Below are 26717 nucleotides of genomic sequence, written 5' to 3' on the forward strand. Positions count from 1 at the left end.
GTGTCCTTGGCAAAGACTGAAAGAACTAAGCCTCTAATACTTGGGCCCTCTTGTGTCAGTTAAGAAATAATAAGCCATTGTCTTCATTAAGCCACCCTTGTTTTAGTAAATAGAATCCAGATACTAGAGAGGGAACATTTTGAAGGGGGGCAGAATCAGAGCAGAGATGCTTTCCAAAATTCCCTAGAGAAACTGTTTTGTTTCTCCTATTTTATTGCTCCTTACTGAAAAGATTCATATTCAAATGTGTTGAGATTGTGAATAGTTGCTTGCACATTCTCATGCACCTAGGAAGGCTATGATTACGGCTAATTACAATGAAGAATGAAGCCCTAACAAGAGTGCTCAATCAGATTGTTGCTCAAGCATGAAGTAACCAAGGCCGGCCATTGGAGGTGTGATTTTTGTAATTACAAACAATGTGGCTATTTGAAAAATGTGTAGTAAATCTGTTCAAGACAAAATAAGGTCTAATTAATCACTTTAGGCTCTAAGTTCTCCAGATGATCCATTTGCTCTGTTGTGTTTTTTTTTGTTTTTTGGTTTTTTTGTTTTGTTTTGTTTTGATTTTTGGTCCCTTTATTAAACTACATTTAAACATATACTGTGTTCTGGTTGCCCACACTTTCATTTGTTGGAGGAATGCAACTGTGTCACCTGTTCCAGAGCCTTCTCTTCTGCCAATTATGTTGCAACTTGCTTTTAATGTAACTTGACAGAAGGTTTTTAAAAATAAAGTGGACATATTCTTGTTATTATCTGACAGGAACAGGCTTCATGAAAAGTTACTGTAAAACATTAGCTATTAATTTAGTAACATATTGATATCATCATTGTACTGACACATGTTAACTCTTGAATCTCCTATGAATACTGTTTCTGGCCCTTGAGTAAGATCTAACTGTATCATAGGCACAAAAAAATCATGTTTTCCTTGCCCATAACAAGGTTCATGGCTGAAACAACTCTAACAAAAGACATGAACAAGAGAGAAGCACAACCAGTGTATTTAATATAAGTGTGTTGTGACATGGGTCCCTTCAGAAGTGAAAACCCACAGAAACAGGGAGAGCTGTGGGTTTTTAGAGACTGGTGCAGTCTGTGACTGGATGACAGCAGGTGTGACAAGATGGTCATAACCTGGGGAGGAGGGGTGGCGAGGCCCATAAACTCAATTTCTTTCCTTCCTTCCTGACCCTTCTTCCCTCCTGATATAGATATAGTGCAGGAAGCCTGTCACACAAGGGCCTGCAGAGAGTACGGGAAGGAGGGAGGAGAGTGATCTTCCTAGGCTCCATCATGGCCTGCCTAGGGAGGAAGGGGAGAGAGAAATTCTAGTTTCCATGGCCCACTTTGGGAGAAAGGAGGCAGGAGAAAGTAGAAAGGCCTTTCTACCTCAATGGTGTCATCAGTTTCCTTCAGTGGACAATGTTCTGCTGGCTGAGGCACCGTATTTTGGAATTTCATGTTCTGAGTCCTTGTATACCTTGAGAACTGGAGGCTCACATAAAGGCAAAATTATGATGCAGGAACTTATATATGCCTGAGTATCATGGTTTTCCTTCCAAAATATGCTTGAACTGAAGATGTCTTGAGCTTTTTTCTTTTTCTTTGCCAGTCATATTCTCCTTTTTTTCCTTGTCTGAAAATAGGTTAACAAAATGGCTTGAGTTACTGAAAAAAAAATGTGCAGTTGATTTAAAAAATTTAAGTCAAGGTCTTTAATGCATCTATCTATCTATCTATCTATCTATCTATCTATTTATTTATTTATTTATTATATCTAACAGAATGAACTCTAGCCAACTCTTTGAGGAGTTTCGTTAATTTTGCTTTATTTGGCTTCTATATATGTACCAACATAGCTGCCTTTCCCTAATTGAAATAACATGTTGAGACATTAAACAGCACAGATTTTGACTTAAGGAATGTTGGGGCTCTGAGCTCGCTGCCCCAAAATATAGCACCTTGGCAGTTGCTTTGATCTTTTCCCACCTTCTTTTCTTCCATTTCCCTTTCTTCTCCAAAGTGGGTCATAGAAACTAGGATTCTTCTCCCCAAAGCAAGCCATAAAGCCCAAGAGGTCACTTTCTGACCTCCTCCCTTCTGCCAAGAAGATTCTCAAATCATAGTGTCCTGTTCCCTACCGAGGGTCAAGAGAACACACAGGCCTGTTTCTCACCCTAACAGCGCACTATCAAATTCCTACAAGAGTTGATCAAAAATGTGGTTAATGTTTATGTTTTTGTGTTTAAACTTGTTACAGACATTATTATGTCTGTAACTGTTATTATTATTATTATTGTTATTATTATATCTATAACTGTTATGTCTGTAACTGTATTTTAAACTTATTAAAAGACGCATTGCAAAGACCAATGGGATATGTGTGTTCAAAGCAAGAGGAAACATTTGAGTATTTTGAGGGGAAATAATGGCAGGGTGTCCTACCTGTGATAAAAATTTTAATTATGTATTGTTTACTGTAGTAAAAATTTAAATTTAATCATTCACTTTGTTTCTTGATCATGCCCCATTGATGAAACATTATTGGCAATTTCAAATAAAAATATTATAATGTGTCCTAATCCATCTTTTTCACTAGATCTGGCACTGTATGACTTCTAGTTCTTTCCCCAAAGTGAGAATAACCATGAAAGGTAAATGTCTTGAATTGACACAACACAACAAAAGATATTTATGAAAGAGGACTTCTAGAACTGCTTCAGAAAGTGGCAAGACTGATGGGAAAACTGTTTTCAAATCAAAGAGGAGTATTAGAAGGGGATTAATAGTAACGTGGTTATACTGTAATAAATTTTATTTTTATTTTATTTTTGAGACAAGATCTTGCTATATAGTTTAAGCTAGCCTCAAACTTACAGTGATCATCCTGTCTCAGGCTTCTGAGTGCTGGGATTATAGGTGTGTGTCACCACACTGGGTGAAATAAACTTTTTAAAAATTTTAAACATTCACCATAGTGTTTGATCATACCTGGTATATGACAGTGTGGTCTTCACTGAACCTAAGCATAAAAATGCATTTTTCACTAAGTGTTTTTGTTTTGTTTAGTTTTTTGTTCTTTGACTTTTACTATTGTTGTTGTTGTTGTTTTGAGACAGGGTCTTGTCATGTAATTCAAACTAGCCTTGAACTCACTATGTAGCCCAGGTTGGTCTCAAACTCGTAGCAATCCTCCTGCTACAACCTCTGAGTGCTGGGATTATAGGAATGTGCTGCCATGCCCAGTTTCCTTTTAGTTTTTGAGTCTTCATTTCTGGGTCATGTAGAATTTTGTAAAATTGTTATGCTTGTCTCTCATTAATCTGTCTTCTATTGTAGGGTTCTCAGCCATGTCCCTTGCAATGAGTTAGGAAAATACATTATTTTTTCTCTCCTCCTTATAGGAGCAGTGGATCTTACAACCTCAACTGCTATTCTTTCTAAAAGCTTCAGTTGGCAGGGAGGTGGGGAGAATGAAGGGAAGAAGATAAAAACAACAACAGAAGGGCAATCTTTGAATACATATCTTTTTATTTTAACTATAACATATATCATCCATAAAATGAGACAAATACTAAAGTTGTTAGTTTTCTTAGGATAACTGAAGAAAATATTCTTGTATCAGGGGAAGAAATAATTCCATGCATGGCTAGAAATCTTTGTGCTTCAATTCTCTAAAATCTAGTAATTTTTTAAGTAGAAGTTTTTTCTATTGATTTTCATCAAATTAAGTTTTTATATAAAAATAGATAAAATAACAAATAGTACAGGGAAAAATGAGTTTTAGTCTTGACTTAATTCTTTAAAAAATATGCTGTCTTTGTAGTACAACTTACCAGGTTGATGGTCTAATAGCAATGTAAAATTAAGTCATGTCTACCCTATCAAATTATATTTATTTTTATTTAACCAATGATTTGGAGTTTTTGACCTGAACACTGTGCAATTAAAATCATTGTGCTAATATTTTACCTATTCACAATATAATTTTTTTTTAGGATTTGATGGTGTAAAGCATTTGCTCTATTAAGTTGCAATTTAATATGTAATGTTTTATATCCAACTCCTGATTGACCAGTACAGTGTTGCCAATTTTTAGATTTTAATCCAGAGACATAAATTTGAAATGCTTTGCTGTATATCATGGAAGAGAAAGCTATGATTCTGTTATCTAAGCAAGTTCTGGAGGGTCTCAGTGGATAATTATTCTGTCCATGTTCTGGTGCCAGCTTGGAAGCATTTATATTTGTAATATAAGAGATGGTTTAAAAATCTGATGAATTCAAGTAGTTGCTTGAGAGAATGAGTAAGGGCCATTTTTTCCCTGATTAAATAGAATCTGTTACTTCCTTTCCCACCCACCAAACACATCAATTCAGATGCAAATAAGGTGAGGCCACTTCCTGTAAATCAGCTGTCAGCACTTATCAAGGAGAAAAACAATGGACAAGGAGGCAACTGCTTTTCATAAAGGCTGTGCATCTCTTTGCAAAAAGAATATTTAGGGTCTTCACAGCTGGCAGTAAAGAACATTTAGAAATATGACTTCAAATGCATCTAAAAGCATTTTGTGAGTTAAATCAGTTCAAAGTATAGAATCTGAGAGGGTTAATAGAATTTCTTGGTAACTAATAAAATTAATATGTTGTGGTTCAGCTGTCTTATTCAGTTGCCTAATATATATTCCCAGAGATGATAGATAGATAGATAGATAGATAGATCCTTGTGTATTCTCTAAAATGTTTATTATTACCTTTAATTTCCAGATTTAATAAAAAAAGCTGCAAGAGAAGTAGGGCCAGTGTTCTTAGCCACAAGAGACAGGGTGGGGGTGGACACTGAGGCTTTGAGTGAAGTGCTTAGCCTAAGGAGCCCAGAAGTAAGAGGGTTCTAACTAAAACTATATCCTTCTCCCTTTTCACTACCTCTCATAAACACCAATTCTTATCATAGCACAGTTATGCAGAAATGCTAGCAGAAAGTTCTGTGTTATCAATGTTGCATAAATCTGCTTATACTGAATTTTTTGACAATATGCTAATCACGATTGTTGGTGATCTCACTTTAGGTTTCTGTTGTAAAACCCTATCACATTCATTTGTTTTGGTATTCCAAAGTGACTTGTGGAGCTGAAATACTGAGGGAGTCTGCAACAGAACAGGGTTTCTGACTCAGTGAGCACCTTTGGTTTTAGAGGAAAGATCCAGCTCTGCTTTAGTGGAACACACATTAGTTAGAATGAGGCATGTGTGTAATCCTTGAGGAGGAACCTCAAGGGCTTGAGGGTCTTAATATTTGGAAGACAGTCAGTCATATTCTTATACCAGGAATTGAGAGAATAGTGCTAGTGGACAGAGGTTTCTGGGTGGTAGAGGAGGAACCTTCAATATTCACACAAGGGAAAGGATTCCTGAAAAGGTAATGAGAATGCTTTTAGGAAGGAACCACTGATGCTAGGGACACAAGAAATGATGCAAGTATCCTATGGTATCTTAAGATGTAACTGAAGGAGAATTTCTATTTAATGTGCTGCACTGTGAGCATCAGGAGTCCTCTATATAAACTAGGAATATTTACATATACCAGTATCAAAAAGCAAACACTAGTACAAAAAGTCACTTGATATAATCAGAAGAGTTGGTTGTCTGCTTTTGTACATGTTCTCAAACCTCATCCATGAAATGAAATTGTAACACCTACATAAGATACAAACAAGGCATGTGATAGGGTAGAGAGCTACTGTTTAGTGGTGCCATCCTACCCCGTACTTGGAAATGCATCTCCCTGGCCTTTTATGCAGCTGGTGTTCCATGGCCTGGCCATGTGACCATGAGAGCCTGTCTCATGTCTCATCTCATAGGCAGACTCTGTTGAGGTCTTTGTGCCTTTTTGCTAGGTTTAGATTTGGTTGAAAATTACTGTGAACCCATTTACTTCTGCTATTCTTAGCTGGTCAGTGATTAACAGGAAGTTCAGGACTTCATATCTGTCCTCTTTGTCTCAAGATTATGTTATAAGTGAAAGCACATCAGGAAAATAGTGTAATGGAAAGAGCCTGGGCTAGCTATTCCATCCCAAGGTCTCCATAGTAGCTAAATCATCAGACATAGGGCAAAAAGCCCTGGGGTTTCAGTCATCCATGTATGCTCATCCCTAGAGCTATGCCATATGTATGACATATGCTCAACTAATATTTGTTAAGTGAATAATCAAATAACTGCATAAATAAGCATTATCTATTTGAGCCTTAGTTTCCCCCATTTGAAAATTTAGGGAGTAGAGCTAGACAAATTTTGTGTTCCTCTATCCCAAAGATCTGTTTAACATAATGAGCAATGTTGAAGAGAATCCAAACCTTAGTTTGTCACTGGTATATTTTTTTAAAGTTTTATCTTTTTGTCTATCAAGGTGTTTGAAAATATGTGGCCAAATTCATCCATTTTTCCATAAAAAAGTAAAATATTTATGTCTTTTTTTACTACCAAACAAAGGAGGATGGGGGCCAGGGATTTAGCTCAGTGGTTCCGCGGCCTGCCTCGCAAGCAGAAGGACTCGAGTTCAATCCCCGGTACCAAAAAAACCCAAACAAACAACAACAACAAACTCAAGAGGATGACCCTGCAGAGAAGGAGGTAAGTTGCAGACTGAGACCTATTGAGAAATGGGCCAACCCAAGTTTAAACCTGTGCAGCAAGCAAACACTTAGCATGTGTACAATATTTATGCTGTGACTTATCAAGCTATTTTAGTATGTGTTATTTCATGAAATCCTTAAAAGTCCAATGCAGTATGTATTGTATTGAATAAAAAAGAAAAAACAGACTCAGAGAGGTATACTTAATTTGCTGAAGGTCATGTATATAAAAAAGATAAACCAAGATTTGAATGTAGATCTGAATGAATTGTTTAGGCTTTTATACCTACCTACTTAATGTCATTGAATTATTTCATTTCAAAGGCTTCTATCTTTTCCCTTTCATTTTCTTCTTTATATCCCCCCCGCCCTTTCTTTTTTAGTACTAGGAATTGAACCCAGGGCATTCACAGAGCCATTATCCTCAGACTTTTTAAAAAATATTATTTTATTGGTACATTTTAGGTATACAATATAATGGCATTCATCATTGGAAATTTGCACCTTTACATAGTCTCTCTTGGTTCTTATTTTTCTCCCTTCCCCTGCCCTCCCTTCAACCCCTCCATACCTCCATACCATATTTACAAAGACATTGTTTCCATTTTTTCATTTTCTCATATTTATTCCATTCCCTTCTTTCCTTTCCCCTACCCCTCCCACTTACCCTTCCCCTTTGCCCCTTTTCTTCCTATTTCACATTATCTATTATACCATTTAGTCCTTATTTACACTTTCAGTTTCTCACACTAGAGAAACTATTCGGTATTTACACATGTATGTCCTATTTATTTCACTTAAGAGTATTGCCTCAATGTGCACCCATTTAGCTATAAATGTCTCTAATTTCTCATTTTTTATGGCTGAGTAGTACTTCATTTTTGGGGGGGTACCAGGGATCAAACTCGAGTCCTTGTGCTTGCACAGCAGGTGGTAAAACCACTGAGCTAAATCCCTGGCCCTCCATTTTATAAAAAAAACCACATTTTCTTTATCTAGTATCCAGTTGATGGGCTGCTTCCAAGTTTTAGCTATTACAAATTGTGCTGCTATGAACATGGGTGCACATATATCACGGTGGTATGATTCTTTTAATTCTTTAGGGAAGATACCTGCAGGGGAATAGCTGGGTCAAATGGGACTTCCAGTCCTAGTACTTCAAGGTATCTCCATACTGATTTCTACAGTGTTTGCACCAGTCTACACTGCCACCAGCAGTGGAGCAGGGTTCCTCTTTCCCCACAGCCCTGCCAGCATTTGTTATTGGTTGATTTCATGATAGCAGCCATTCTTTCTGGAGTGAGGTGGAATCTCAGCGGCAAAGGTCTACTATCTAGAATCTATAAAGAACTTAAAAAATTCAGACCTCTCAAATTTGAAGACCCAATCCAAAAATGGGCATCTGAAATGAACAGACATTTTGTAGACAAAGAAGTAGAAATAGCAAGTAAACATATGAAAAAATGTTCAACATCACTGGTCATTCGTGAGATTCTCAGACTTTTTTTTAATTTTTTTTTTTTTTTTGAAACAGGGACTTACTAGTCACCAAGTTGTTGAGGCTGCGCTGGGACTTGGAGTCCTCCTGCCTTAACCCCTTAGAGTGTTAGGATTACAGGCATGGGCCACCATGCATAACTGTTTACTTTTCATGAAGTCATTTATACATGCTACTTAATAAAAAAATTCATAAACTCTTCTGACTGCCAATCATCCATATTTTCCTGCTTGATTTCCATCACGAAGTCATAATTTGACATGAAAGTTATTCTAAAGAGAAATCATTGTATTACAGCAACTGAGTAGAGCTAAAAAAAAAAAAGGCTTCTAAGATAAAAATACATATTTTTTCATTCTGTGCCCGTTTATTGATGCCCTGCTGCATATCAGACCTTATTCTGGGTATAATACCCAATATCTGGCATTTTGTTGATCCTAGGAAATTAGAGAATGACCAACAGACATAAAATCAGACAGACAGACAGACACATTTTTTTCTGCTTAGTCTCTGTTCAAAAGAAAAAAGGATTAAAATAAAAAAAACTCTAAATGCCTACTTCTATTTTGATCCTTGCTTTAAAATTTAAATCAACTGTCAGCACTCTTTATATTTTAGAAAGTTTACTTGTCACTAAAATAAACCTCAGTACCTACAAATGTTGTCTTTTAATTCTAGGAATATTTTAATTGGTTGGAAGATAATTTCTGGTATAGACTTCATAGCAGAGGGGAAGAGACTTCTATGTCTCTAATTATTCCTTCTCCTATGTGTCTACTTTATCCTGACTACATATACTAACATTTATGGGTAAGTTCCATGAATTATCTTATTATATTTCAAAACTGATCTATAAAATATTTGTTACTATTTTTCTTTTTCTTTTTTCTTTTTGGTACCAGGGATCGAACTCATGACCTCGTGCTTGCCAGGCAGGCTCTATGCCACTGACCTAAATCCCCAGCTCTGTTACTATTTTTCAATATCATATCTGAAGAATAATTTTCATTTCCCAAAAATTTAGTAAGAATGGCATAAGACTTACATAGTGATTTTAGTAGAATGATGTGCAGTTCTCTGTTTGTAGAACCTTGAGAACATCTCTTATAAATTACTAGATGCCAACTGAACAATTGTGCATATGTGTAACAACCTCCTCTAGAACAGCATAAAATCACAAGAAACAGGAGAATGGCCAAATCCTCACTCTGGACCATGGGTGTCTGTAGTAATTGACATATACTCGTTATCCATGACCTCACATCTATTCCAATCTGAATATCACTCGAGGTATAAGGTTATGGGTTATTTGTTCAATCTACCTTGGCTCCCACAAAATTAAGAAATTTTGTTAAGATATTTGAGTATATTGAGAGAATTATATCCTTCTGCTGAACATGCTACTTTTTTTCTGTACTGTGTTAGGATATGATGATGTGAATAAAGCATCTTAATATAACTTACATTAAAACTCATGAATTGACCTGGATGTTTTACATTAAAACAGGATTGTTTTAAAGATGTACATTTCAGTTTCACCTATATTGATTCATTTAACGTTTTCTAGAGAAGATTTTAAACAGCTTAGTTATAGCTCTACAGATCTGTAATTTTGCTAAACCCTGTTATATGATCCAGAAAATGTTTAAACTATTACATGTAATTTAAATTATTTAAAAGTTTGTTTTACACTTCTTGAAAACTTAAAACTCCTCAAATTTATTTCACAAAAGGCTTATTTTCTCTAGAATAAATTTAACTTGCCTCATGCAATTAGTATTTAGAAAGGCTCAAATTAACTGGAACCTTGCTAAATAGAACCTTTAATTAACTAATTTTTTTTTTTTGCTCTACTTTTAGAGCTTGAAATCACTAGAAAACAAACAAGATAGTGAGGATTTGTTTTCAAATCAGCCTTCAAGATTTGTGCTGAGATCAGTAAATAGCCAGATAGGTTTTCATATCATAGGTTCATAAAGTTATTATTCATTTAAATAATGAACCAGAGATACTAATGTTTCCTGACTCGTGAAAGAAATATTAAAATTATGTTACTTGCTAAAGCAGAAAAGTAAGGTAATAGATGTTGAAAATATTTTCGGCAATGAGACATTGAAGCAGAATTGGTTTCCTACTTAACATTCTAAGAACCAAGAAATTAAATTAACCCAAACTCATTTTTACTCAAGCATTCTAATTAATCAAATAGAGTAACAAACAGATGAGTAAAATATGAAAAATACTTGTGGGAGAAAAAAGGAGATAATACTTTTGATGAAAGAAATAAGCATTTACAATAACTGTAATGAAAGCTAAGTATTTATTGGATGCAGAAAATGGAATCTGGTCCTTCTAGTCTTTCCCACTCATCTAAGCCCTGTGTCACCCACCCCTTTTCTGGGGATCTAAGAATGTCACCTTGGGGAGGGGATTTAGCTCAGCAAGTGCAAGGTCCAGAGTTTGATCCCTGGTACCAAAAAAAAAAAAAAAAAAAGAACGTGGCCTGCCTTGAGAGCTTTCTGTCCACCTCCAGTCTGCTCAAGTCACAGAAAAACAGGTGTACAAAGTCTGACCACATTTTTGTGCTTGGTATTGTTTTCAGAAACCCAGAAACCTTGCCAGCCTATGCACTTGGGACTTTCCTAGTAACTTCTGATATTTCCCTGTATCTTGGAATTTGCTCTTGAGACACTCTATTCTTCTATTTTGCTTTTCTCTTTCAGGAGAGGGTTCCCAAACACGGAAAAAAAAAAAATCTATAAACTAAAATGCTGACTTCTCATTTCTCTATTTCACCTGCTCATTGATATTCCTACTTCCCAAAATAATGTGAGGGAATTTAAAAGACACAGTTACAGTAAGAGCTTAAATGGGAAGGGGTAGAGGGGTGGAGACGGAGAAAGTCATCTGAGAAATTATGCTAGGGAAGGCAATTTGCAACTGAGCCAAAAAATAACCAGGGATATTTGTGAAAGGACAGCGGAAATAGGAAGCTTGACAGGTCCATTGTTCATGTTTGATTAAAGGAAGTAGATCAGTGCACCAGAAGAGGCAAATATTTTCTCCACACTGGAATGCAAATGGTATTTCCACTGTGATTCTTCATCTCAGGACTCCTCATGTGGTGAGCATCAATAAATATTTTTTGATTAATAAGTAATAAATATATAAGTGATACTTGGATTGTGATCAGGTCTTGCTGGGGAAGACTGGAAAACAAGTCCTTGCTCCTTGTTCATTTCTGCTGTGAAAGGACCTTTGTGGGTGGAGCAGTTCCAAAGGCCTCAGAGCACCTAAGAAGTGACACCCACATGCCCCTCAGTGTGCTGGGCCACCTACCCTATCACCCAATTACATGGTTTGGGCCCTGCACCCTACTATGAATTGTTACAAAGCTCAAGACCCTGCTCAGTGTGTTATTTCTTTTCCTTTTACCTCCCCTCCCTTCTCCTTGCCTTTCCTTCCCTTTCTTTCCTCTCTGTGGGAGTTTCCTGATTATCTTTCCATCTAATTGCCTTTTCAACCCCTCAAATTTCTAGTAATGGAAATCAATGGTAGCAAATTTTTTAAAATAGGAGGCTTAGTGGGTATGTGGCAGAGAATAGGCAAAAGATCCCCATGGGGTTCCAGACCTCTCTGGAACAGTGGCTACCTTCCCTGGGTTCTGTCTTCCTGCAGGGCAGTGGACTCTCTCCTTCAGGGTACCTTCAATTTGAGTCTCTTTCTCACTCCTCCCATCTGAACTATTCAAAAGGCCCATCTTTTACACAATCCAAATGTACACTGAGATACTTTCTAAACAGAAAGCGAAGTTCTCATAAGAGAAATGTTGTCCTATTGTAGCAGCTGGCCTAAATGAAAACCAGATTTGAAAATAAAGTTTTCTTGATGTGACACCCTGGTGGAGGGGAGCCTGAGGGTCAGCTGGTGACCCTCTAGTGTCCTCAGAATGTCTGTTGATCAGAGCATGTCCAGTTCCTAAGGCAGAAAAAGGTCCTCAAAGGATCCCCAGTCCTGGAAGGAAGCATAATGCAGGAAAAGAACTCCTCCTTGAGCCAAGCCAAGCTTGGTTTAATTCTTCCGTCTCTAACCTACAGTTTTGCTGCCTACTTTTATAATTTTTAAAACCTTTCAGAGTCTCACTTTTCTCATTACTAAAATCATAAATTTGTACTATATGGGCTATTTACCCTTCTAGCCAACATTTCTTTTTCATAGACTATGTGCCTTTTAAGATTTCTCTCTAATTCTACAGGAGAGACTTTGTTTCCAAGAATATCAGGTGCTTTAGAATAGGTAGCAGACACCTTTTCATTGTCTTTGTGAATTGCATGTTATATTGTCATTCTTGGAGCCACCCTGAAGAATAAGCATACTTTGACCTTTGCAGGATGAGAGGCAGTGATGAGATCTTTCTCCCTGAAAGACCCTGGTTTAAATCTTGGCTTTTCTACTTATTAGTAGAGTGGTATATCCTGAGCTTGTTGCAGGGAGAGTACTCAGCATAGTGTGTGATATTGTGTTCAGTAAGTGTTGTAGGTGCCGAAGCACAGAGTTGAGATCAGATGCCCACACTCTCTCACTAGGGTGTTACTCCTCCTTGAGGAATAGAAGATGGAGACTCCCTTGTCTATCTGCAGAGACCCTGTGTTCTGGCATCAGCAATTTATTCTGCCTTCACCCCTAAGCTCTTAAACTTGTGTGGCCAGAGCACGCCCAACTCTCTGGCTTGTCACCTGCCTCTTTCCTGCTTGAGGAAAGCATGGCTGCTCCCACAGTCCACCAGAGGAATGCCCTATCTTACCTATAGAAAGTGATTGCTTTGCCTTCTCAGACAATCACAAAATAACTGAATCTGTTAAGCAAGTAGGACACAGGTTCTTCCAACAGTGCATTAAGACTAGAAACCTTAAACTCTTAGCACATGTTGTCTGAGTATGTCCCAGGAGAATACCTTGTCTGCAAAAGATTGAACTTTATTATTTGGGAATAATAAGCCAGAACAAAAGAGATGTAGAGACCATGGTACATTATTAGTTTCAAGTTTACTAATCCTTATTATATGAGATTTAATTTTCATGATTTTACTTTTTCCCATTCAGCCTATTGTCAGAAAAGAGAACAATTTTTGTGTTCAGTGCAGAGATGAGGGAACAAATGAATGTGTGCTTTGCCCTTGCTAAGATAAATGCTGGAGTTACAAGAAGTCATGGCATATTATGGGGTCCCTTAGGTTTACCATGATAAAATTAATACCTTACATGTTTTCTAAGGAGACTGTAGGAAGTTATAGATTTATTTTGAATATAATAGCAAAGTTGGAAAGCTAGAAAATATGAAGCCTGATCCTTTATAAATTAATTATCAGTAATACCATATGCAGAATAAAATTACATTTTCAGTAAAGAATATTCTTCTGTAACATTTTATTATGACTGAAACTAATGAAATATTATAATTTGCAAGTAATTAAAAATTTACCTGAAAATATAATATGAGTCCTCTTGAGAGTGTAATGGAACTCTTTGTATGATTACTTACTTTTTTCTTGATTGCTATCTTAGGAAATGATAGGTTTTTTGTTTTGTTTTGTTTTGTTTTGTTTTTTTGGTACCGGGGATCGAACTTAGGTCCTTGCGCTTGCGTAGCAGGCAGCGAAACCACTGAGCTAAACCCCCGGCCCAGGTTTTTTTTTTTTAATAAGGCAAATGAAGGAGTAATTGAGCCAGAAAATACAGTAAAAGATCATCTAACTTTAGGAAAGATGGGTGTCTTCCTTTCAAAGCCTCAGAAGGTAGAATGGAGACCTAACTGGGTATCCCCTCACCTCAGGTTTCATTACCTTAGACATTTGGTTGATTAGCATTCTATTCACTATTATTGCTATGCACTACTGAAGTACATTTCCACTTTAATTTTTACATACACGGAAAGCATGTGCAACATTTATTGCACTACCTGATAATAATTATGTGTTCAACAAATGGTAGATAGTATTGTTCTATTAGTATTCTTTTCTGTTCCTGGGTTATTACCATATTTTGTGGGGGGTTTTTAACTTTTCATTTGGACAATTAACCCAGTAACTTTTTATTCTCTATGCTCCTTTATGCATTGTTATGACATGAATTTAAAAGTTCCCCTCAAAAGTTCATGTGATTGTAAGTGGGACCTTTTGGAATTAGATGGATTTAGAGTGTGTGAATGTGGATTAAGGGTGTGTAACAACTAAATCAGTCCACTAATTGGTTTAACATAGTTCTGAGTGTGAAAATGGAAAGCTCCACCCTCTGTGTGGGTGGCACCATCTAATAGGCTTGTATCCTGGATGGATAAAAGAGAAAGATAGGCTCGATGCTGCTTCCTGCTGACTCTGCCATGAATTGCTTTTTCTCTGCCATGCCACTTTGGACCCAACTAACTATGGATTGAAACCTCTATAAACTATGAGCTAAAATAAACCTTTCCTCCTTTACCTTGTGGGTGCAAGGTATTTTGTCCCAGCAACAAGAAAGTGACCAAAACATACATCATATACTTTCTGTCTTCACATGCACAATTTTTCTGAATGTGTTCTAGTTTGGCCACAGATTTTTTGGAAATAAAGCTGCTACCACACCTTAATTTAAGAGTGGTTATTATAGGGTAGAAGTTTCTGGATGTAAAAAACACCAAAATTGTAACATTTAATCGTCTTTACTTTGGACGGATTGACAAAAGCTACTTGTTTTATCAACTCTTTCCTGGACTCTCTCTTATTACCTCCTTTCTTCTCTATTTTAATTTCTTTTAATGCATCAAAAATTGATTGTGCCTTGATGGGCCACTGTATTTGCTGGTTGGGTACTACTGTGAACAAGTATCAAGGCCTGAAGTCCCGTGAAATGTTAAGTTTGGAGAGGGTGACAATTAATTTACTTAATCAAGGAAAACTATAATTTCAAAAAGTGTTAATTGCTATGAGAAAATTAAAACAGTAATATGGAGGTGAGTACTCCCATAAGATGGGTTGGTCAGGAAAGGTTTTATAAAAAATGTGTAGCACAAAAACTTCAGCTCTCAGAAATTTCTTAGTATGAATTTCAAGTATTTGTTTTGTATTTTATCATTACTTAATAGTAACCTAAATAAATCACATTTATGTTATCCACATATACGTTATCAGGCTTATTTTGGCCATAGTCTCCATTCCAAGTTGCTAAGATCTGTTAGTTCTGGTAAGAGGAATTCTCGAAGACACTACAGAATTTAGAAGGATTGTTGCTATTCTGAATATAGAATTTCTTAAACTGAAGAACATTATCTAATACTATACAAATTATAGTGACAAGATATGTCATTGTGGCTTTTGTCATCACTTCTTAGAATACTTGGAAATCATTGAGTGTGTTAATGTGAAAATACCTTAACTATAAATTGTACCTTCTGTTACATATGCAGTCACTTATCAGTATCCAGGAGGACTGGCTCCAAGATCCGCAAGGATACCAAAGTCTATGGATGTTCAAATTCTTTATACAAAACAATGTAGCATTTACATTCTGTATTAGTCACTTTCATAATCTTGGACAGAATACTGACACCCACACATTAAAGGAGGAGTGGTTTATTTTGGCTCATAATTTTGGTGGGTTCGGGCCATGACTGACCAACTACAACGCAAAAATCATGGTGGAAGAGCATAGCAGAGGGCAGCTGCTCATCCCATTACAATCAGGAAGCAGAGAGAGAAGGGAGGGGTTGGGAAGGGAGATATATCCTCCAAAGGCATGCCCCCAGTGACACACCTTTTCTAACTAGGCCCCACCTCCTAATACCACATAGAGCTATGAACACATTAATGGATCAATTTGGTGATGAGTATAGCACTCCTATGATCTAACCACCTTCCAAAAGCCCCACCTCTAACAAGACTTCTGAGGAGCATTTCAGATCTAAACCATAATACGTAGAATCTACATACATCCCCCTATATGCTTTAAATTTCTTCACATTACTTATATTGTCTGATACAATATGAATGCTACATAAATAGTTGTCATACTATATTGTTGAGGAAATATTGACAAAGAAGTAAGTCTGTATGTTCAGTACAGATGCAATTCATTTTTAACATTTTTTATCTGAGGTTTGTTACATCTACAATATGAAGGGCTAACTGTATTTTCAGAAACTGACAAATGTTTCAATGAAACAAATATTATTATTTAAATTGATTTACATATAATAGAGTAATCAGTAAGAAATTTTCATTCTGAGGGGAAAGTGAAGGGAAAATTATAGGTCTCAAAGGAAAAAAATTAAAATTTTCAGCAATTAAAGAAAAGCCAACACAAATATTTTTAAAAGATGAATGATGATAAGAATCAGTTCCCTATGGTATTTAGAATAGACTACATATACTTAATAGAATGAAAAGGAAAATAAACACTTATAGTTATCATAAAGATTTCTTTTCAATTTCAATAATAACTGCCCAGTGTGACTTTCTGCTTTTCATCTTACTGATATGAAGCTCAGGATCAGAGATAGTAGTTCAAAAATTGCTCAGTTCATAGTCCTGATGTTAGAAAGGGATGGATTCATATCTGGGCCTCCAATTTCAGATATCCTAAACTCTCCATTAGAGCACAGTGGCATTTGAAGACATTAAGAGATAGTGATACTATATTGTTAAATTTTTGATAGGTTTGCCAAAACCTGAGGGAATATTTGCTAATGAGTAAATGTATTATTGAAATACCTTCACTTGATATAGATTCATAATTCTATGTATTTCTAACAATTGAATACTAGAATGTTATATCTATTATGAACATACACTAACAAAAAAACAATCATTTTGAGTGAGGAATCAAGAAAGAAGATATTTCAATCTGTTGTTCCTTGACTTACTTTTGTGCGTGAAAGACTGCCCATTTTCAGATCTTTAACCCTCAATTTGTCTTTATCCTTTAAAAAACATATTTACATACTTTAAAAGAAATCCAATCAATCTTTTGTTCTAGCCATATTTTTGAACAAATTAAAAAAAACCCAGCAAGAAAATCATGATTACATTAAGAAAATTATGTATATAGATTTATGTATATAAGTGTATATATTCATTAGAAAATTGCAATAAAATTTGTACATTATAAAAATCCTTTGTAGGAAAGAAGACATAAAACATTAATTTCTAAATAGAATTATTTTAGTAAAACCTTAATAAGAAAAACTGCAAGTCCAGACAAACCAGGATGACCACCATAGGTCCCAGCTAGATCCTAAGTGTCATTAAATGCATGAATACGTTAAATTTTATTCTAAGTAGCCTGAAGAGAGTGGATGCTACTTGTAATTGTGATAAATACGCTTCTACAAACTAGATGACTTAAAAACCCACTTGCCACCAAAACTTCCAGTGACTCACATCTTGTCAGGCTGCCTTAAAATAAATAAATAAATATATATATATATACACACATATATATATACACACACACACATATATATATATATACACATATATACACACACACACACACACACACACACACACATATATATATATATATATATATATATATATATATATATATATATGTATTGGTACTGGAGAGCGAACTCAGGTCCTTGCGCTTGCGCAGCAGGCGGTGAAACCACTGAACTAAATCCCCGGCCCTGCCTTAAAATAATTTGATGTGATGCTCCAACAATAGACATGAAAAGAAAGGTAGGTTGCAAAGTAAATTGTTGCCTACTGTTCGATTATGAATGGAGGCACCAAATAACTATATCACTCTTAGATTCCTTGTAACTCAAATCTTCTTTTCAATAAACTAAAGCAAAATACAGATTTTATCGCTTACAAATGAGCAGCGCTTCTGATTGTACACTTCTGTGTTAGACCTCATATTAATAATATTGATTATTTCAGAAGTTTGCATAACTCGATATTGGAATGAACTATTACAATTTCCTATTGTAAGTCAGACAGATCAGGCAAAAATATGAAAGAGTAAAAACAAAAATTATACTTTGTTGAGGAATAGGTTGTCAAACTAGTTCAGAGAATTTTTTTAAAATTTTGCTTTTTCCTCCCTAAATGCTCAGATATTTTAAAGAATTTTTATTCTTAAGACAAACTGTTTTAATCCCCTCCCCCCGCCTCAAACTTTACAGCCAACTTAGCTACAATTTTGAAATTATTTAAATACAACTTCTTATATTATGTCATGCTTTTTGTAACATTTTGGACTTGGGCTACCATTTAGGTGCCTGGATGTTATATTCACTCGCTTAGAGTTTTAGCCAAGGAGTAGACAAGGAGGACAAGAGACAAATGCTAAACAACATGCCAGCTGATTAATGAGCATTAGAAATGCCCAGTAATCTTCACAATTTAGGTCTGCTGGGCCATTAGGCCATGAGTAATATTTGTGTCCTTCACTCTGAGTGCTTAATATTAATACAGAGAATTGTTAGTCTTGCAATCTGTAATACTCCAAGTTTCATTTTTATGCACTTCTCAATAACTGCATTTTCAGGGAGGCTTTCTCCCTTCAAGATGATCTACTCAATGCTTACTGACTGCTCAATCTTGGAAATAATGTTTTTCCATTCTTTGGAGCTTGATCCCCTGGGCCTGTTCTACTTCTTCTATGTTGTGTTTGCCTGAAGTGATCTACAGTGATGACAAGGACAATTTTTATACATTTCCTTCCCTAGATACATCCCAAGCTTAAAAGAAATGGTCTCCCATCTCTTTATCTCTTCACTTTTCCTACCTGTGTGCAAAAACCATGCACCAAGGATGGTGCCACTCTACCATGTGGGAGCAGGCATGGTGGTTAGGCGAGGCCACCATGATGGGGATGATAAGGACAGAAAACAATGACAAGTAGAATCTCATTGCCTGTGGATTTGGGGGCAGTTTTTAACCACTCAGAAGTTTTCTTCTGGCTAAGAGGAAGGTAGGAGCAGGAAGGGAGGCTGGGGCTGTGAGAGCTGCTGATACCATGCCCTACTCTTCCTCTTGCCCTCCAACAATGTGGAGGAAAGCATGGTCTTAGTAGCTCCCAGCAGGCAGATGCACCCAGACTCAGCTCTGTGAACTGCTCTCTCTTTACTGTGTATACCAGAGAACTTTAATATTCAGCAGTCTTCAGTCAGATGTGGACTGATTGGAACCATATATACAGCAAATATATTACAGCTTAAAGAAATGTTCCAGAGAAAACATCATGCTGTCTCCCTTGGTTCAGAAATGGCATTTCCTCCCCTTGTCCTGAAATGGTTTTTCCTCTTATTATCATATGGCTTATTGATTTTCATTAAAAGGTAAAGATAGATATTCTTTTCCTTTATAGAATTATAGTTACCAATGAGCAATTTTCTACTCCTAAACTATTAAATAGCAACAGTCACCATGGCAATTAAATTGAATGCTGTAAATTATTTCTTATAGCATTATTTTGGGGATTTTACCTTAGTTTAATTATTTAAATGCTAAATTTAGAGTATTTGTACAAATTATCAATAGTATGAGCAATAAACAGTACCACTAGTGGATTAGAACCCTGAATCTTACTTTAGGGGAATTCTACACATAAATTTTGGATATTTGTACCTATTAGTGTGAGAAAGATGCATGCCATGATTCATATTTCTACAATTTAATGAAAAAGTAATCTTATACCATGGAGGGAAGATATATTAAATTATAACAATATAGTTTAAAAATCATGTATGTATGTAAATAATAAGAAGAAAATAGTTAAATATAATTTTTTTTTTTGGTACTGGGGATTGAACTTGGGACCTTGTGCTTGATAAATCTAATTTTTGATGTTTCTTCTTTAAGTAAAACTAGACTGATAGAACTACCTCAGCGAATTATTTTTGAATAAGTAAAAAATAAGAAACATTTTAATAAAGACTAAATATTTAGCTTTCTATAATGTTTAATACTTTTAAAATATTATATTGATTCTTTTTATATTTCCGTTTTCTTTTTCTTCCTTCTTCCTTTCTTTCCCTTCCTCCCTTCCTTTTTTCTTTCTCTTCCTTTTCTTCCTACAGTATTAGATAGTAGCTCATGTTATACATTAATATGGTTTTATGTATGAGAGGCTTGTTTTGATCCCAGTTCTACAAACATACACACAAATACACATACCAACATGAAAAAGAGGGAGGAGAAAGAGAAGGGGAAGTAGGGGTAGGAGGAGGAGAAGGAAAGGAGAAAAGATAGGATTTAAAAAATAATATTAAGGAAATCTAGAAGTTTTCTCATCTGTGAATTTAAAAACAAAATTTAAAGGCTGACACATATGGGACAAATTAAAAATTAAACCTCTGACTTCAGATAATGTATAGTTTTTAGCTTGTAGTTCAGTATGATTCACAGTTTTTAAAAAATAATTATATATGTAAACTTCATATTATTCTAAATCTTATTGAAATGAGTGTCTACAGTAACAAATTTAACTAGAGACATCTTGTTTTTCTGTTTGTGTTCTAGAAATATTACTGCTATTATAGAATGCTCCTTCATATTCCATATTAACATTTTAGTACTAAAGTTTTATTTATTAAATATTAATTTTTCTGTGATATCTAATTACAAATAAAGGAATTCCATTGCCTTTCCAACCTTTAAAAAGCCTCTTAGTTCCCAAAGAATGATATTAAGCTTCATATAAAATATATATTATAGAATAAATATTGTATTGCTTTTTGTGCCTGAAGAGCCATGGCCTATTTTTAACCTTCAACAAGAGTCTCAAGTCTTTTACCTTTGGAATTTGTTGCTTACTGTGGAAGGAAGCTGAGATTCCTTCCTGAAGTTTACTATCCACTGAGGAGGATAGTAAACTGCATTCAGCTCCAGCTCCCCTTCCTGCTCAAAAATTTCAGTTTCCAGGCTTCATTGCATCTATTGAGCAAAAGTGATGATCTTATCTTGTGATTTTTTTCCCTTTCTCTCTTCTTTCTTTCTCTTTCTCCCTCCTTCCCGCTTCCTACCCCCTCCACACCCTGTCTCATTCTCGTTGTTGACAGTCCTGAGGTTCAAACCTAGAGCCTCCAACATGCTAGGCAAGTGCTCAGCCCAACAACATGTGATTGTTGATGATGAATATCTGTTGCCCTGGTACATCTCTATCTTGAAATCCTGCCTGCATTTTTTAGAAATCATTGGTACCAGGATACAGTGAGTGATAAAACTGATCTTCTCTGTTCATTTGTATCAACTTGGTACATATAAAAGAGACAGATTTTGATGGATTCAATATAGAACATTAGTTAATCTAGTGAAGGTTTTAATCAATAGGATAAATGGCAAGTTTTATTTATTCATCTATCACCCATTCAACAAATGCTTGTTGAGCACCTCCTATGTTCCAGGCCCTGGGCTGATTGTTGCAGAGAAGACAGTGAGCAAGACAGAGAAAGATGTAGCTTTTAATCTGTTGGGGAGTTTGGCAGATAGTGGTCAAACAGCCTTTTGATGATGGAGCAGAATAAAAACAGGAAAGACCCTGAATGAGTTAATCCTCTCAGTCTCAACTGAGACATAAATGCTTCTCTGTAAAGTTATTAGTCAAACATGTGAAGGGGTATACATCCAATAGAGCACTTCATAGTGCACCTGATTTATGGTAGGTACTAGGCACATGGTAGCCTTCCTCTTTTTTGTCAAGGTCCAGTCATGCCCTAGAATCCTAGTCTTGCTGTTTCATTGCTATAAGGGGTATGATATCCAGAAAGAGGGTGAGCAAAGGGAGGAAAATAGACCTTGAATGGGGTCCTGTGAGGAATGATTGCCTCTAACACTTCCTTCCATGGAAATGAATTTTAACACAGCAGGCAGGTTCTGAGGAGACACAAGATCTGATCGTCTGGACTTCAGTGGCTGAATGTTTATTGTTTTTGTATAAAATGTAGCAACCCTAGGAAATGTTGGATTTTAATTTAATTCAGCAAACACTTATTTAACATCCATCACTTAAACGGCTGTTACATATTTGGAATTTGTGGATGATATGGTTGGGCCCTTTACAAGAATCCACATGGGAGAATTACCCTTTATGTGACACTGGTTTCTGATTAATTCACTTAGGAACGTTGTTAGATACATTGAAATACCAGCATGGATTTCTATTTATTGAAGCAAAAGCAAAGAAAGGAAAAATAACAAAGCCTACCACATAATGTACTGCAGAAGAATGAGTCCCTTGCAGTCAATATCTGAGGTGAATAGAGACATGTAGCCAAGGTTCTATGTGTTTGTGAACAAAAATAGCAAAATATAATGTTATGTACCTTTCAGGCAACTCTAGAGTATATAGAATAAGGTCAGCTATGGTTATTAAACAAGAATGCCTAAGAAGAAAAAAATGGAAATTTATATTCCTTTTAGAATAGAACTTATCTTAAATTTCTGTAAATTATTATGCCTCATACATATTATAAAAATATGCAGTAAAAATAAATTGCACCTATCTAAATTCTTCTTCCAAGTTATCCTAAAATTGCAAATCATTTTAATCTTAATGTGGCTGCATGTAAGCAAGGCTACATTTTATGTCAAGCAGATCAAAGCTTTGTATTAAAGCAGGCATCATGAATGCACTCTTCTAAGGCATGCCAGCTATATTAAATTAGATGCTATAGATGTGCACATAAAGCCACACTAATCCTATACAGTTGCATCTATAGAAAGACATGAGTATTATGGAAATTGTATGGATATGCATGGCGTTGTTCTGGTGTTGATGGTTGCTACTGTTAATTCCCATGATGGTATCTGGGCATAAAACTGGGTTGAAAAAGCAAGTGTGTGGACCACATTCTTAGCTTCAGTGCATGTATTTTTACCCTTTGGATTGTGATTATTGGCAGTATATTAAAATCTTAAAGTCAGGCTTTTGGGTTTATAGCCTATCTTGGTCCATTCTGTTGCTGTCGTAGACCACAGGCTAGTTAATTTACAGAAAAAATAAATTTATTTTGGTTAGTTCTGGTGGCTGGGAAGTTCAAGGTCAAGGGGCCTACCACCAGTGAGAGCCTTCTTATATCATTTTGTGGCAGAAATACAAAGAGGGCAAGAAAGAGAGCAAGAGAGATAACTTGCAACCTCAACCCCTTTTGTAATCTACGTTAATCCTTGTCTAAGGGAGGCATACTCCTAAACTAAACACCTCTCATTAGGCCCCATCTTCTAACCCTGTTGCATTACGGATAGATTCTGGTGCATACTTTTTGGGTGGCACATTCAAACTGTAGCACAGCCTTCTTTCACAGACTGCCTGGTAGCTGTCTTCAAAATGAACAAACTCTCAGTTATTGCTGCTCTTAATGAAACTGTTTTCCTTTGGGGCTACAAATGAGGTCTAGTGTTCTGCCTAAATCCTACCTGCTCCCACACAGAAGTTAATGCTAATGAAAAAAATTGTGTTAATAGCTCTAGGCCTGTGGGAAATTTTAACTAGCAGGACAGAGAGATGAGTATCAATGTTCCAGTAACTGCATGTGAATAAGGTATTAAAAGTATTTCCCTGATAATCATGCAAGAAAGATTTGCAAAGGTGTGTGAATGTGGATTTTCAGATGGGCTAAAGAAACACAAAGAAGACTCTCTACTGGTATAATAGAATTTAGGGCTCTTATTTTCTCCTGGGGATATGAAGCTCCTCTGTCTGAATCCTGAATAGTAGATGAGATCAGTTAAGCAGATTAGGGATGAGAACCATCTTCCTGAACAGCACACCTGGAGGAACCCATCTGTCTTGTGTCCAGGCCTTTGACCAGGCCATTTCCTCTGTGCTCCTACCTCCAACCCCATCACTCCCCTACTTCAAACTCAACGGGGATCTTTAGGACCTTGTTTGATGTATATGTGACATTTTTCATATACTTCATCTTTTCTTCCCCACCTTAGCCCTCATTATCCTGAAGTGTAATTTCCTGAACCTCCCAGGGACCCTGATGAAATCACTGGAGGCAGAGAGAGCATTCACATTTTTCTGAATGCTCACCAAATGACGAAAACTTTCAGCCAGGCTTGGTACACACTAAACTGTAACCTTCACAGGCAGTGGGTGACATCTCAGATTCGCTCATTGTCATATCCACAGCCTATGTGTGTCTGACAACAGGTATTCAGTTACTATTTACTAAATGAAACTAATTTTTAAGTAATTAAAATCAAAATTAAAGTCCTGTGCTTCAATCTATCAAAACCTTTTTTTTAGCTGACCACTAATTAGTCAGATTTTACAAAGTATTCTTCACATAATAATATAGACATTTTTGCTGGTATTATGTAGACTGCCTGGCACATAGGGAATATCCAATAACAAGTTTTCCCTTTCATGCCTTCATGACATAGATCATTGGGGTCCGCTGATTTTTTAGGTGGCTACAAATTAATTTATTGGATTTGGAAAGTATGCTTTGATATAATTTTAAAGATGTATTTGCTGATAGTATATCAAATATGTCTCACATTACCAATGTCCAATAAACATAAATTCCCTTTTCCTTCCTCTAATGACATTCATGTTCTCTTCTTATTTACCTGTTGCTCACAATGTGAGCCAGTTTAGAGATCGAGCATATATTTTTCACTTTCTTTTCAAGTACGTCTTTTATTTTATCCATTTCTTAGTATTTTGTAGTCTTGGGGCAAGTAGTACAGATGGTCTTTACTCACCAAGAGGAAATAACAAATAGTTTAGAATGCATCAAATGATTTTTCAAAAAGTATGTGGACATATATATGTATGTCTATATGTACAGATACATATGCATGCATACAGAGATAAATGATAGAACACTATAACGCAAATGAAGTAAAATGTTAACAGTAGATGAATCTGGAGAAAAGGTATGGATCATGGGTATTAATTTCTATCAGTTTTATTTTTGCAACTCTGTAAATGTGAAATTTCATAACAAAAACTGTTAAAAATCAAACAAGTAAATTTTTGATGATTTCATAAATTTTAGTCATCAGTGGTATATGGTATAAATGTTTTTTACTTTGGGTTAGGGATGAGTGTGAGTATAACATAAGTACTATTAACCCTCTCTCCTATAGAATATGTGTATATCTGTGTGTGATGGTTGGAATTTGTGTATATTTGTCATCTCACCAATGACTAACTTGTCTCAGCACTAGAAGTAAAAGAAAAATTACAGGGACTCAAGCTTATTTATTAGCACAACATGATTCCAGCCTGCATTAATGGATTGAAACTGTGCCATATCAGTCACACTCAGGATAGAGATTCTCTGCTCTCTGGTAACTCAATAACATTTATTGAGTCCCTTGCTCTCTTCAGAGTGTACAAAGGACTGACTATTAACTATGCCACCGTGTCCACCAGAGATGGCACACTTGCCAGGATACCATAATTTTTGAATTACATTTTGGTGTTTATACTCTTGTTGAAGTTACATTCCACTAAATATTGCAGGGATTATAAACTGTGAAGAAAAACTTGCTTTTTTGATGCTCTGTAAAGTTTGACACTTTGATCAACTCTTTTTCCTGGAAGCTCTTTTCCCTCTTCTTTCTGAAAACTCTTTCTCATTGCTTTTCTTAGGACTGTGTGGCCAGTCCTTGTCTAGCTCAGAGAGCTGGCTCCTTCCCCTCTGCCTCCTAGCTCTCCAGGACCACTCTTCTGTTCTCAGTTCTTCTCGTTTTTCACTGTTCAGCAACCTGCTTTATCTGACATATCCTGTGAACCAGATGCAGACATACTGTACAATGCCTCCAAGAGAGTTCAGTGACCTGCTCACTAATCCTTCAGATGAGACTGTTGTTAACATAGCAGCAGGAATTTGAGCAGCAAAAGCAGAAGACACTTCCTATAGTTCTTCACCTCATTTCAGTTAAGAACTTTAATTTTCAGTTTTGAAGTGTGTGCTGTTTTCTAAAAATTTTCACTATTTTGATGTCACAGGAAAGAAATTTGTTTTCATGCCTTATTTTTTGTTGCACAAATCTAGAGGAAAGTGTTAGTATCTACTTCCTCGCAATTCTTGGTAATATTCCGCTCTTTCCTAAAGATAAACATGCAGGAATTAGAACTATAACTCTTAAATATTATTAATTTGGGGGATTTAAATAATGTCCAAGAGAAAAGGGAGAAACGGTATATATAGGATAAGTATGCAACCTCAATTATAATTTAAAAACAGCTTATGGTATTGTGGAAGTGTTCTTTACTAGAAACCAGACTGAAGCAAGTTCCTTCCAGATTTTTGGATCATTGAAAATTAAGTGAAAGATGACTCAAGGAGGTAATGGGAAAATTCTTTGGGATCTCAGTGGAAAAAATGGCAGTAGATGCTGCTCTGTATGTGGTCCCCTTGGTGCCTGGGACTGTGAGTGTCTTATTGCATTGCATATAATTCTTACAATTGTAAAGGTTTTCCATGGCAATCTATTTGGAAACGTTACTGTAAAACACCCTATAAATAATATTTAGAATGAAAGAATTGATATTTCAGGGCCAACTTACCCCAGGACATAAAGTGCTATGAAATGTAACTATTTTTATCTTATCTAAATTGAAGCTGAATCTT

At 35.9% G+C, this 26717-nt stretch overlaps 1 protein-coding gene across 2 annotated transcripts in view; it reads left to right on the forward strand.

Annotated features, from left to right (window-relative positions):
* Nucleotides 1-26717, forward strand: part of Pacrg (parkin coregulated) — a 349369-nt gene that overhangs the window by 133511 nt on the left and 189141 nt on the right. The window contains exon 3 of one of the 2 annotated variants that reach the window (XM_087188174.1): nt 6498-6638. The exons of the other annotated variant lie outside the window; for it this stretch is intronic. Within the exon in view, the coding sequence (XP_087044300.1) occupies nt 6498-6638 (141 nt within the window). The remainder of the gene's footprint in view (nt 1-6497; nt 6639-26717) is intronic. 2 annotated transcript variants of the gene reach the window in all.

This window comes from Heterocephalus glaber, unplaced genomic scaffold (assembly GCF_053883595.1).
Source record: "Heterocephalus glaber isolate CG9 unplaced genomic scaffold, H.glaber_assembly_v1.0 deba00001523, whole genome shotgun sequence".
In the NCBI taxonomy this organism is placed as follows: Eukaryota; Metazoa; Chordata; class Mammalia; order Rodentia; family Bathyergidae; genus Heterocephalus; species Heterocephalus glaber.